Source organism: Crinia signifera, chromosome 19 (genome assembly GCF_055691185.1).
Source record: "Crinia signifera chromosome 19, ASM5569118v1, whole genome shotgun sequence".
NCBI lineage: Eukaryota > Metazoa > Chordata > Amphibia > Anura > Myobatrachidae > Crinia > Crinia signifera.
In genome coordinates, this window is record NC_139226.1 from 7,500,205 (window position 1) to 7,513,618 (window position 13,414).

Sequence of the window (13,414 nt, forward strand, 5' to 3'; positions counted from 1 at the left end):
TATTCTGCTTTCGTAAAATGCAGGGTTGCAACGGGACTTTGGAATGGTTCAGTTCCGAGGTCTGTTCAGATCCCCTCAGCGAACTGGCAATATTTCTGGTTTGCTGAGAACATGCAGGGGCGGGGCACAGCAGAGGAGCGCCATCGGGGAGGACTGGCGCTGCTCCAAGCACTGCCTCCTCTATAGTGTGAACGGGACACGGGTCGCTCGACCCGATAAACCTGTTCACACTGCAAAGCAACACGGCAACAATCCGGTAAGAACCCTTCTTGCACTGTCAAAAAGTTATTCATAACACAGCCGGATGGTGCATCATTTTTTTATGCTGTGAATAGGGGTGATAAGAAATCAGAATTATTTGACCTGATAACCAATAATTGATATATGTGCCCCTTAGTTGGGTACCCCAGTTGGCCGCCCCCCATTGGGTTCTAGAGTAAATGTTTTTGTCTTGCTACGCTCCCTAGCTGTGGATCTGACGCTCCAGGTGATGGAGGCAGGGATCACCATGGTAGATCAGACAGCAGGGGGAGCCGGGCTGAGCAGATGGAGATATAACATGTGGATGGTGTGGTTTCTCTCTCTATATATGCATTGAATGAAGACAAATCGTTCGGCGCAGGCTGCTGCGGAGAGCGGATAAGTGACAGCTCACAGATAAACCTCCTGCGCTCCCTGTCTTATTATAGAAGGGATTCTATTAGCCAGAGACATGTGATAGTGAACTCAGCGCTGCCATGTTGTGTCTGCCTGTAGCCGGGACTCAATGCCAGGGAGAGTCACATCACAAACGTTGCAGCAATCAGCGCCCTATTCCACCACACTCAGTCCTCGCATTCTGCCATCTCATTTATCATTGCCGCTATTGTCAGCCCCGTAATCTGCAGCGAGTTCCCTCCAAGGGGCCGGATGAATGGACTCTTCTTGGAGATATCATTATTAGCATCGATTTCTAAATTGTTAGATCTGGGCTTTGAACAATAGCAGCGGATACAAAAGGAAATCGACGCTGTGCGGCTGAGGAAGAATTGCTGCAAGAACAATTATTTCTTAGTGTGTCGCAGTCCTGGTGTAATAGTCTGCGAAGTACAAAACATACGCAATAGTCTGCAGCATGTGTATAATCGTCTCCAGTCACGCGGCCATCTTAGAATGTTCCTTTCCCCAGTCTCGTGGTGAACAATAATCCTTACAGCTGGACCCGCTGTGCATGGTTAACGGTGCATTGTTAGTCTCCGACAGGCAGTGTAGGCTGGGATTTGTAGTTCCACAGCAGCTGTCGAGCCACATGTCAGATCTACAGCCTCTAAGCAGTGGCGTATAATGAGAGGAGGGGGCCGTGGCGCAGTCTGTGCCCGTGCCGTTCCTCTCTGGCAAGCAGTACAGTAGACTCTGTCAGCACAAGGGTCACTAGGAAATGGCGGCCATTTTCCAGGTTACTTTCTTGCTGGGAGGAATCCGGTTGTATTTTTCACAGCACGGAGGTGCAATAGATGCCCAAATGCAGTGGCGTAACGATAGCCCCGCAGAACCCGCGGTGGCACTGAGTAAGTGTGGGTGCCAGGGCTATCGCTGCACCGCTGCCAGGACCTGCAGATATACTTGACCTGGCACGCCTCCTTCTGTTAATGAAAAATGGCCTTCACAAAATGTCTGCCCCTTACAGCAGATGCTGTAAGACAATGCTAGAGGATGCAGTGTACTCCTCTAGCATCCTTAAAAAATGGTCTGCTGTTAGGGGCAGCCATTTTGTATATGGCATTTTTCATTAGCAGCAGGGAAAGCACCAGGACCGCACACAAGAAGATCTGCAGAACCCAGCCACAGACCCGGCGGCGGAGGCAAGTAGAGGAGTGAGGCAGGGTTAGGGGGTCTTAACTTTACTGGGAGGGGGTCGCTCCTGAAATTTTATGGCGAGGGAAAAACATTTTGTAGTTATGCACTGCCCATAGGCTTCGATTCGGCAATGCCAATCTAAAGATGGCGTTGTCCACTTCACCCAACCGCCAGAATGCCCATGGTAAACACACAACTCGGCCAATGTAATGGGAGTGGAGTCTGTAACTTGGACATAAAACAGGTGAATAAAGTCAGACATACTGTATTTAGTGCAGGTTTGTTTGGGTGAGTTAGAATTAAATTAATATACAAGGATCAAATTAGAGCACATTTGTAATAGATAAACATTTTGAAAGTTATTTGTATCCTTAAAAATGCTAAATAAACTTTCATGTGTCAAAATAGCTCATGTATTGTACATGTAATCCCCCCCCCCCCCGTTAAATGCATGATGTGCACTTCAGGATGCTAATTAGATACACAAGCATCCTTTGCTGATTAAAATTATATGTAGCATGCCTTTAAAGGTCTGACTGATTAGACTGCAGGTCCATGTTTTTTACTTCGCTTTATAAAAGGGTCCACATATGTTCAAGCCTGTCACTGTGTTATTGGAGTTTCACAGTACTGTATGGTTGTATGGTATTTTGGGGGTTAATGAGACCTGCGAATTGCAGCTAGGACGATTATATATTGACTGTGCATGCGCAAGGATCATAGCACGTATGCGCGGGGCCATCCAGCGATAAAATCCAGCGTCTTATTTAATTGCAATCAATTTGCAAGTTGATTGACAGGAAGCTGGCATTTGTGGGTGTCACCCGGCCGTATGCGGAAGCAAAGTATAATTACAGATAGAATCACTTTGCTTCCAGCTCTTCACCGGGACGGGAAATCTGTTAAGTCCAAGTAAATTTCCTCTACATTATCCCATTGTACCTGCATTCGGAATGCGGATTGTGATAAATACGCTCCATTTAATTCCATATCAGTTCTTACACTTTCCTTTTTTTCTCCTTGAAATCGTTACATATAAAACCCGTTTTTTTTACAATGTAACTCGCTGTGTTTTGTAGATATTACATTTAATTAAGGCGGATTAATTCAGGCCATAAAATCTTTGAATAAATATTCATGAAAAGTGTCAGATAATAAGCAGAGTCGGCGGCGTTTATGTCATCGTGTGTTCTGCAAACTGCAATCGCTTTCCTTGCTCTGTCCTACGGGGATTGCGGCTGCTTTGTGATAAACGTAGACGATGGGATTATAACGACATAACTTGGTGTGTTTACAAATAGCAGAATGTTTAGATTCTAGTGCAGGGCTGGCCAATCCGCTCCTCGAGATCTACCGCTGGTCCACGTTTTCCAGACCACCAATCTGGGGCACAGCTGTAGTCATTACTAACTGTCACATTGCCAGACCACCTATCTGGTGCACAGCTGTAGTCATTACTAACTGTCACATTACCAGACCACATAGCTGGTGCACAGGTGCAGTCATTACTGTCACATTTTCCAGACCACCTAGCTGGTGCACAGCTGTAGTTATTACTAACTGTCACATTACCAGACCACCTATCTGGTGCACAGCTGTAGTCATTACTAACTGTCACATTACCAAACCACCTAGCTGGTGCACAGGTGTAGTCATTACTAACTGTCACATTCCCCAGACCACCTAGCTGGTGCACAGGTGCAGTCATTACTAACTGTCACATTTTCCAGACCACCTAGCTGGTGCACAGGTGTAGTCATTACTAACTGTCACATTACCAGACCAACTAGCTGGTGCACAGCTGCAGTCATTACTAACTGTCACATTACCAGACCACCTATCTGGTGCACAGCTGTAGTCATTACTAACTGTCACATTACCAGACCACCTATCTGGTGCACAGCTGTAGTCATTACTAACTGTCACATTACCAATCCACCTAGCTGGTGCACAGGTGTAGTCATTACTAACTGTCACGTTTTCCAGACCACCTAGCTGGTGCACAGCTGCAGTCATTACTAACTGTCACATTTCCCAGATCACCTAGCTGGTGCACAGGTGTAGTCATTACTAACTGTCACGTTTTCCAGACCACCTAGCTGGTGCACAGCTGCAGTCATTACTAACTCACATTTTCCAGACCCCCTAGCTGCTGCGCAGTTGTAGTCATTACTAACTGTCACATTGTCACACATGCTGCAATCATTCCTATTATAGATCCGCAGGTTGTCTGACACACATGAACTGTTGGTAGATCTTGAGGACAGATTTGGCCTCCCCTATTCTACAGCGATGTTAGATTTACAGCTTCTTACTTGGGGCCTACACTCTGCTCCTAAACACCATATCAATTTGCTCGAGATTCAGTCATTATGCCAACGGTCAAAATGCCGACTGATGGGATCCCGGCGCCAGAATCCCAACTGCCGGACAGAATACCAACACTTGGAACCGGATGCTGAAGCTCAGTGGCCTAACTAGGGTACAGCAGCCCACGCGGTGGCGGGAGGGAGTCGACTCTGCCAGGGTGCAGGGCCATGCGGTCTGACCATGGGTATATGAAGAATTAGCCACAAATATTGAATGATAAATTGGCCCCTTAGTGTCTGCAGCAAATCGCTGCCCTTGTAAAGTCCTTGGTGGTACCCTAGCTGCAGTAAATAATGTAAATAATGATGCAGGGCAGCAGGATACAAGACCTGCAAATGGCAGTCTCCCAAAAACCGGGATTCACATTATTTTTCAGAAAGGGGGCGATGCTCTGTAGGGAAGCTGGGAGAGCACCCCCAAATTCTTGACTCTCTTGATTCATTCCCATTCCTCCCAGCCCGCCCCCAATTATTAACTTTGCCCCTTTTAGTACACCACAGCACTTCTCGGGCTTGAGTCCGATTCAGTCGCAGGTGCACTGCAGCGCTGACGCAACAGCAGGTGTAGCAGCAGCCCACAGGTAAACAGAGACGTTAATTAAAGCCATTGCATCTATTTACTGCTTCACAACCGGGACACAGATGCGAGGAACGCCGACTCCATGACAGAGCAGAATGGCTGCCGGAATTGCTGCATTGCAAAGTTATATTGGTGCAAGCGAATTGAGGGTCGTGTGGCACTGGCAGTCTGCCGATGAGTTGCGACACCATCAAAATTGCGACTACACCTGAATCAGGCTCAGTGTGTCGAGCACATGCTCCACTTGCCTAGCCCGCGCAGCATCTCTACGTGCTCAATTGTGGGCATGGTCACATACTCAACAGGGTCTATACAGATAGAGTTGGAGCCATATTTGTAGATCCTCTAATGTGTTACACTACAAGTCCCAGCATGCCTACTGGTAGTGTGCCACAACTGCTGCCTGCTTGTTCTCCATGTATCAAAGTCCCTGGTGATATCCCAGCCTTATCTGTTCCTCTAGGGCTGACGGTGGTACCAGGATGCCCGGATTAATGAATCGATTCACTGGGGCACCCCTGCCCCTCACTGCAGCAGAGATTAGTGCCTGTGTCAGCGGGTACGCCCTGGGGATGACCGCCTCCCTCACCTACAGCAACCCAGACGCTCAGCCTATAGAAGGTAAGTCCTAGATGGTTGTTATAGTAGATGCAATAGGTAAATGTACCCAGCAGGCAAACCAAGGAAGTTATACTGTGCACATGTTATCTCTGCATGCTCATCTGCAGATACTGAGAATAATATACAACATACAGAATGAGGGAGGTAGAACTGTGCAGGTGTCTGTCCATGCAGAATCTTGTTACAGGGAAATGTGCAAACCAAGGAAGTTATACTGTGCACATGTTATTGATGTCATCTGCAGATACTGAGAATAATATACAATATACAGAATGAGGGAGGTAGTACTGTGCAGGTGTCCGTGCATGCAGAATCTTGTTACAGGGAAATGTACCCAGCGGGCAACCAAGGAAGTTATACTGTGCACATGTTATCTCTGCATGATCATCTGCAGATACTGAGAATAATATACCACATACAGAATGAGGGAGGTAGTACTGTGCAGGTGTCTGTGCATGCAGAATCTTGTTACAGGGAAATGTACCCAGCGGGCAAACCAAGGAAGTTATACTGTGCACATGTTATTGCTGTCATCTGCAGATACTGAGAATAATATACAACATACAGAATGAGGGAGGTAGTACTGTGCAGCTGTCTGTCCATGCAGAATCTTGTTACATGGAAATGTACCCAGCGGGCAAACCAAGGAAGTTATACTGTGTACATGTTATTGATGTCATCTGCAGATACTGAGAATAATATACAATATACAGAATGAGGGAGGTAGTACTGTGCAGGTCTGTGCATGCAGAATCTTGTTACAGGGAAATGTACCCAGCGGGCAAACCAAGGAAGTTATACTGTGCACATGTTATTGCTGTCATCTGCAGATACTGAGAATAATATACAACATACAGAATGAGGGAGGTAGTACTGTGCAGGTGTCCGTGCATGCAGAATCTTGTTACAGGGAAATGTACCCAGCGGGCAACCAAGAAGTTATACTGTGCACATGTTATTGCTGTCATCTGCAGATACTGAGAATAATACACAACATACAGAATGAGGGAGGTAGTACTGTGCAGGTGTCCGTGCATGCAGAATCTTGTTACAGGGAAATGTGCAAACCAAGGAAGTTATACTGTGCACATGTTATTACAGTCAAACATCCTGGTGCCTTCCGGAACAAATGGATGTAGAGCGAGGTAGAAACAAACAGCGGCACTCAATCAGTATTTAAAAAAAATATTATATTAGCAAAAAAAAAAAATGCAAAAAACCTACGTTTCGTGGTTTAATCGCCTCTTTGTCAAGGTGTAGGTTAAGTTCTCAACAAAACCTTGACAAAGGGGAGATTAAACCCCCGAAACGTTGTTTTTTTGCATTTTTTTTTGCTAATGTAATATTTTTGAAAAATACCGATTGATTGCCGCTGTTTGTTTCTCTCTCTCTCTCTATACACACACACACACAGGGAAATCTGTATCATCCTTTATACAGTAGCCTCTCCAGGGAAGCCAGTTCCAGTTACTACACCTCGCAGCCTGCAGGTGGCGATGTTGCTATGGGTGTATCTATAGAGTATTAGCTGCACTGCATACCATGTATGGAATCCAGAATTGCAACATGACATGTAGAAGCTCATTGATCAGTACTTTATATCTCTCTCCGCTTTATCTCTTTCCCAGCTTTGAGAAATCCAACCCTATTGGGTATGATGTATCAAGAAGTGAAGTGGAACATCGATGATGTTACCAGTAGCATCCAATCAGCAACTAGTTATCGTTTTATAGAATGTACTAGATAAATGCCTCCTTAAAGCTGATTGGTTGCTAATGGACATGCTAAAACAATAATAACTGTACCTGGGACCAATTACATGTAACTTTCTGTCCCTTCCCCCCCAGCGCTCTTTGTGTACCCCCTCAATGAGCACACGGTGGTAGTGGGGTTTGAGGCCGTTATCTGCAGACGCATCATCACCGTACAGATAAAGGACAAGGCCAAAATGGATGAATCCTATTATGACTACTGCAGCATGGCCAGCGGGAGACTCCCAGAGGGGAACGGTGAGAACGTCAGGACAACGCTCCTGTAATGGTTCTGTTGTTATATGTGGGGGACGTGGCTGGGTTACTCTCCCAAAATGTACTTTCAAGCAGGGTTTCCTACTTCGTAGCTGCCCCCTCCAGGGGAGGGCAGGCAGTTCCGTCAGGCACAGGGGGCGGGGCCACTGACAGGGTGGGGCAGCCAGCGGATGATGAGTGAGCGTGTGGCCAAAATGATCTTGCCCTTGTGGCCAAGCCACTGCCGTGCTATGGCGGTATTTCAGGCATTGCACAGTGGGGGGTGTGGCTGCATATCGCGAATTGCGTCACTTGCTCGCATTTTACCTTTTCGGGGGGCTGGGAGGTTGACCCAATTTCTGGGACCCTCCCCAATTCGGGAGGGTAAGCAACCCTGAGTTTATGTCATCACCCCCGCCCCCCCCCCCCCCCCCCCCTCAAGTGCTTTAGAGGGTTTTCACTTTTTTACCGCTAAGGGGACGCGGTCATGCTTACCACAATTAGGCCATGCCCCCAAATTCGACCAGGGCCTGGCATACCTCTCAGCAGCCCTGCATGTGACCTGCTGGGAGGTCTGGAATCTGTGACAGTTATTTGCAGAAACCCACTAATTAGGGGTATTTTGAAACTTGACTCCTAAGTCAAGTGAAAAGGGGTCAAATCAGCTAGTTGTAGTTCTTAGTTATGGAGATGTTGCTAATAAACAATGGCGTTAATGCGACAGGATATGAACGTTAAAGAACAGTACGCTATATTATTTGTTGCCAGTTAGGGGCAGCATATTCCCCTGCGCTTCATTTACAGCTCGCGGTTGGTTAGTGTAATAGAATATCAGGAACGAGAAACATTACAGGATCCCAACAACTGGATTCGCAGTTACATTTGTGTGACACAAAAAAATAAAGAAGTCGAAAGTTGAAATGAATGATATATTATTGGGCATTTATAAGATACGCCACTCCGCAAGCGCTGTTCTCGTAGGCGGATTATGTCTGCGTTACATCCCTAAATGCCGGTTGTGACGCAGCGATCATTTCCAGGCCATTGCTCCGAGCGTCTGGTTATCTGGCCACCAAGAGACACGGCAGGGGGGGTAGAAACGAGGCCCAGGGTTAAACGTGACTGTGAGCTCATTAACGAGGCCCTGTCGTTGCTAAGGAAGGTTCTGCCTAGTTCCCTGAAGTCAGAGGGAGATAATGAGGGTTGTGCACAAAGCGCGCGGCGAGCGGGCCACGCAGGAACACAGAGCGCTCGGTTGGCTGCGGCTGCAGCGCTCATAGGACGCTTTGTAAAAATAGCTTTTTTATTGCCTTGCATTATAATACCAATAAAATAAACACATCCATTGTTTTAATTATATTATATCCCGCAGAGAAGACGCAGGAGCCGCTGATCGCACACATAAATATGTATATTATGGCTCCTTGTCCTATTTGGAAGCGTATTTACATCTTCAGCCCCGTTCTTGTGATATCAGAATCAAAGTGTAATAAAAATAACTCCGCGTCTACACGTGATTTAGTAGGACCTGGAAGCCCTTATGGGCCTAATTCAGGTTGGCCGTTTTCAATCGCTGCTTAGCGAGCACCTTAGCAGCACCCCAACGAACGGCTCACCCCCCCAATCCCTTTTTTGCCATGTGAGGGGATATATTCACTAACAACGTTAGTGTACATCACTCAGTAACGTTAACGATGCGCGCTCCCATTGCGCAGTTAACGAGCCTTGTTGTCTGCTGAACACGCAGGTCAATTTGGCTTAATAGCCAACTACCTGCATGAACAATATTGTTTACCGATATCGTTCAGTGTGTATGCTCAGTATCGGCTGCCCGTGTTATCGATATCGGCCAACACTGTACAGTGTGTATGGGGATTTACCCTCCGGAGTAACGTGTCGGCAGCAGCAGCGATACAGAAGTGACCGGGGAAATGCCGAGCTGGACATTTTCCTGGCGTAATGCGCAGTAGACTCCGGGATATCGCTAGGGTCCCCTAGTGACCCTAATGTCTAGACTGAATTATTATGGCTGCAGATGGCCGAATTCAGCAGGGACGTGCAGTCAGGGGAGGCAGGGGAGGCAGTGCTTCACCTGTCATAATTAAGTAACAAAAATACAAATATATTTATAACACATATACTGTGTAATAAATATCTTATATGCATTTTTTTTTCTATAAAGTATCAGGTGGGACACTGTTGTGAGGCTGGGAGGCTGCGGGAGCTGTGCCTCCCGCTAACAATTGCAAACAATCAGCAGCAGGGGGCGGGGCTAATCACGGGCAGAAAAGAGGCTGCAAAGCCCATTGAAAAACAATGGGGAAGCGGCACCTAGACATCTGCATCAGTGACAGGGATGTGCCTTCACCCCATATACAAGGCACACCCCTGTCACTGTGACAGATGTGATAGGACAGCGGATCAGGCTGTCACACACTGACAGCCTGTATCCGCTGTCATGGTTGCAGGCAGGGGCGGGTTAAGGAGATCACCTCCCATACATAATACAGCTCCATAGTACCATGTGCTGCTGCGCGGTGTGCCGAAGTTGGAGTCCACAGACAGGAGTGAGCCAGCAGCAGCAGCACTTGTGCAGAGGTAGGAGAACTTACCCGAGTCCTGACAAATAAAATCCACTCTGCCCCCGTCTGCTCGTCCTCTCTCCCTTCACTGGCTTTCCCCTACTGTGTCTGTGTCCACTGTCCTGCTGCCTGGTATCTCATCATCTCAGCTCCGTTCAAACTGATAAGCAGCAGTCTGTCTCTGTCTGTGATTTATCCCTGCATCCAGTGCACTAAACAGGACAAGGTCAGCCCCTACCCAGTCCCTTATCTCTACAACCTCAGCTCAGCAGCATTTCTAGGATCGTTCACCCATACAGTCAGGGCCGGCGCCACCACTAGGCAGCTTTAGGCATTTGCCTAAGGCGCCGGCCACTGGAGGGCGGCAGGAGGGAGCGGGTGGATCGAGGCGAGTGGCAATTCCTCCCTCCCCCCATGTAGCAAGCGGCTGTCCTTGCGGCATCACCCGACAGCCCCCGTGGAGCAACGTGGATGCCCTTACCTCATCAACCCTCCCCACACCCCCCGTGGAGCGGTTGAGCCCCAGCGCCTAAACGGCGCCTCAAGCATTCGTACAGTGGCACCTATAATACAGGGTGAGAGAGGGGAGAAGCCGACTGGGGTCATCAGACGGGACAGGGAGAAGCGGCAACCAGGGTTGGAGAATAGTCACTGTCAGCCAGCAGCACCTTCTCACACTGATCTGAGATGAAGGGGGGAGGCCGCCAGGCAGAAGGAGCACTGCGGCCGGCTAGGCAGGGTTGCTGGGGGAGCAGGGAGCCATCAGCACCCGCCCCCCGGACACTACAGCTCTACAACTCTTGGGCCGCCCGCTGACAGCAGCTGCGTGCTGCATTGCATACCTGTTGCTCACTTAACTAGGTGAAATCCAAATAGCTAGAGCGGCAGGGAAACATATGAAAGATCAACGCAGCGTGCAGCTACTGTCAGACGACGGCCACTCTGTCAGTGCAAGGACAATCCCACTGTGGGGCCAGCGCTGATGACGTATCCTGCTCCCTCTGCAGATCCCTCTGCAGCTCCATCCAGCCACAGAGTGGGTGCACCCCAGCGCTGGACTATTATCTGCAGGGCACAGGAACAGTTAAGCCACAACAACAAAAGTAAGCAATATAGCTGCTCCCAGGGAAGAACAGGAGGAGGCATGAGGTGCAGGGGCTCTACCCCCCCCCCCCCAGTGTTCCGTGGGGAAGATGGTACCCTGCCACCCAGCAACCCTGCCCAGCTGACCACAGTGCTCCTCCTGCAATCTTTTTGCAGTCCTGCTTCTTGTGTTGTGAAAGCAATCGGGATGCCAGTGTCAGTACACGGACTGCTGGCATCCTGACTGCCAGGATGTTACCCGCAACACACACACACATATATATATATATATATATATATATATATGTATGTGTGTGTGTATACATATATATATATATATATATATATATATATATATATATATATATACACCTCAAAGTGGGTGTTGGGGGGGGAGTAGACAGAAAGTTTGCCTAGGGCGCTGAGGAACCTAGCACCGGCCCTGCATACAGTATATACTGATTGATGGGGCTGTGATGTGATTAGAGGTCTCTGTGTTTTGGGCAGAGGGAGCTGCATTATCTGGAAACTTTTTACTGAATCCTTCATGCAGCCATCACTCACAGATTAGGGGGCCCATTTACTTTGGTCTATTACCCCCATCGGAATATAAAATACAGTGTATATACAGAAGTAATGTATACCATCACTGCTTCTATATAATATATACCCTGTATTTTACATACTTAGGGGATAGATCAAAGCTCACACAATTGGGCGTTGGAGGCGGTAGTGGGGATACTGTTGCTGGAGTTGCTGTATGGGGCTTTAGCGGTGGGACTCAATCCCATTTCAAAAATGGGGCCACAGAGCCTCACCAGTCTCTCCCCTCACCGCACGTCACTGGAATTCAGGGTGGGCGCTGACTGTGTGTGCAGGGGTACGCCCTGTGTTTTTATGGTCACACTTGCGTTTTTTAACAACCACAGTGATATCTCTGCGCCGCTCACTGTCTGCATCTGAGTGTGTCTGTCTTTGTCATATTACACAGGGCGGATTCTCCTGGATGAAGATTTAGAAAGAATCATTTTTGTGGCGAACCTCGGAGCAGTGCCAGCGCAGGAGAGTATATCCGTGCTGATCAGCACTTCCTCTGAGCTCCCGACACTGTCCAGCGGGGCCGTCCGAGTCCTGCTCCCTCCAGTCTGTGTCCCCCGAGTGTCGCACGGCAACCCGGATAGCAGTCTGGCAGCAGTGACCCCCCAAAGATTGTAAGGATATCATCATTGTTACACACTGTATCAAATACTGACGGCTTCTTTCACTTTGAGCTGTGACCGTTTTTACATTCACTTTGAGCTGTGACAGTTTTTAGTCCATAAACTCTACACCCCACCCCCAGTCCCTACCTGCTCCTACCTCCAATCTCCCTCTCTCCATATCCAGCAAGTTTGAAACAGGACAGTGTCCCTGCAAAAATTGCTTTCACTTTCTGTTATGACATCTTTTTTGTAGACAAAAGAGTAATTTGGTGTGTCAGGTGGCCTCTAGTGGTCACTGGTGGTACTTCACCTCATAGATATATAGATCAGCAATAACTTGTCATTTTATTAATCAGAGGTAACACTATTTCTGGCTCTTCTGTTGTAATAGAACTACAAGTCCCAGCATGAGAACTTACCCCTATATCTAGCATCTTCTAGAAGTTAATGGCGAGAATATGATTGGTTGCTATGGGCAACATCTCCACTTTAGTAAATATACCCCTTGGATCTGGTGCTTGTTCCTAGGAGAGAGGCCGGACTTTCGGGAGGCAGCAAGAAGCTCTGCCTGGCCACCTTACTGGAGACCGAGGCTGTAAACTCCATAGAGTACGAACTTACCTTCCACCTGGAGATCCGAGCACCCTACCTATTAGCAGGTGAGTGATCGCTTTGTGGAGAGAGAACCACAGGAAAGACGTGATGTATAGGAACAGGTACACTCACCGCACGGAGTGTCAGACACAATCAGCTATTGTACACGTAGAGCCATAGAACCTCAGATAGTCATCTAGGTGAGAACTGACTAAAGGTAGAGGACACTGAAACATCTAGGATGTAGAAAACAGCATGGAGTATAACCAGAGATAGCCTGAACTACAGGCAGCAACAGCCTGAACCAGAGGTACAGACAGCCTCAGCTACAGGCAGCAACAGCCTGAACCAGAGGTACAGACAGCCTCAGCTACAGGCAGCAACAGCCAGAACTAGAGGTACAGACAGCCTCAGCTACAGGCAGCAACAGCCTGAACCAGAGGTACAGACAGCCTCAGCTACAGGCAGCAACAGCCTGAACTAGAGGTACAGACAGCCTCAGCTACAGGCAGCAACAGCCTGAACTAGAGGTACAGACAGC

General features: G+C 48.1%; 1 protein-coding gene across 1 annotated transcript in view; it reads left to right on the forward strand.

Moving 5' to 3' along the window:
- The window catches only part of VWA5B1 (von Willebrand factor A domain containing 5B1), a 125,550-nt gene that overhangs the window by 33,124 nt on the left and 79,012 nt on the right, over positions 1-13,414 (forward strand). The window contains exons 2-5 of the mRNA XM_083162406.1: positions 5,249-5,406; positions 7,254-7,415; positions 12,069-12,288; positions 12,808-12,938. Of these exons, the coding sequence (XP_083018532.1) occupies positions 5,249-5,406; positions 7,254-7,415; positions 12,069-12,288; positions 12,808-12,938 (671 nt within the window). The remainder of the gene's footprint in view (positions 1-5,248; positions 5,407-7,253; positions 7,416-12,068; positions 12,289-12,807; positions 12,939-13,414) is intronic.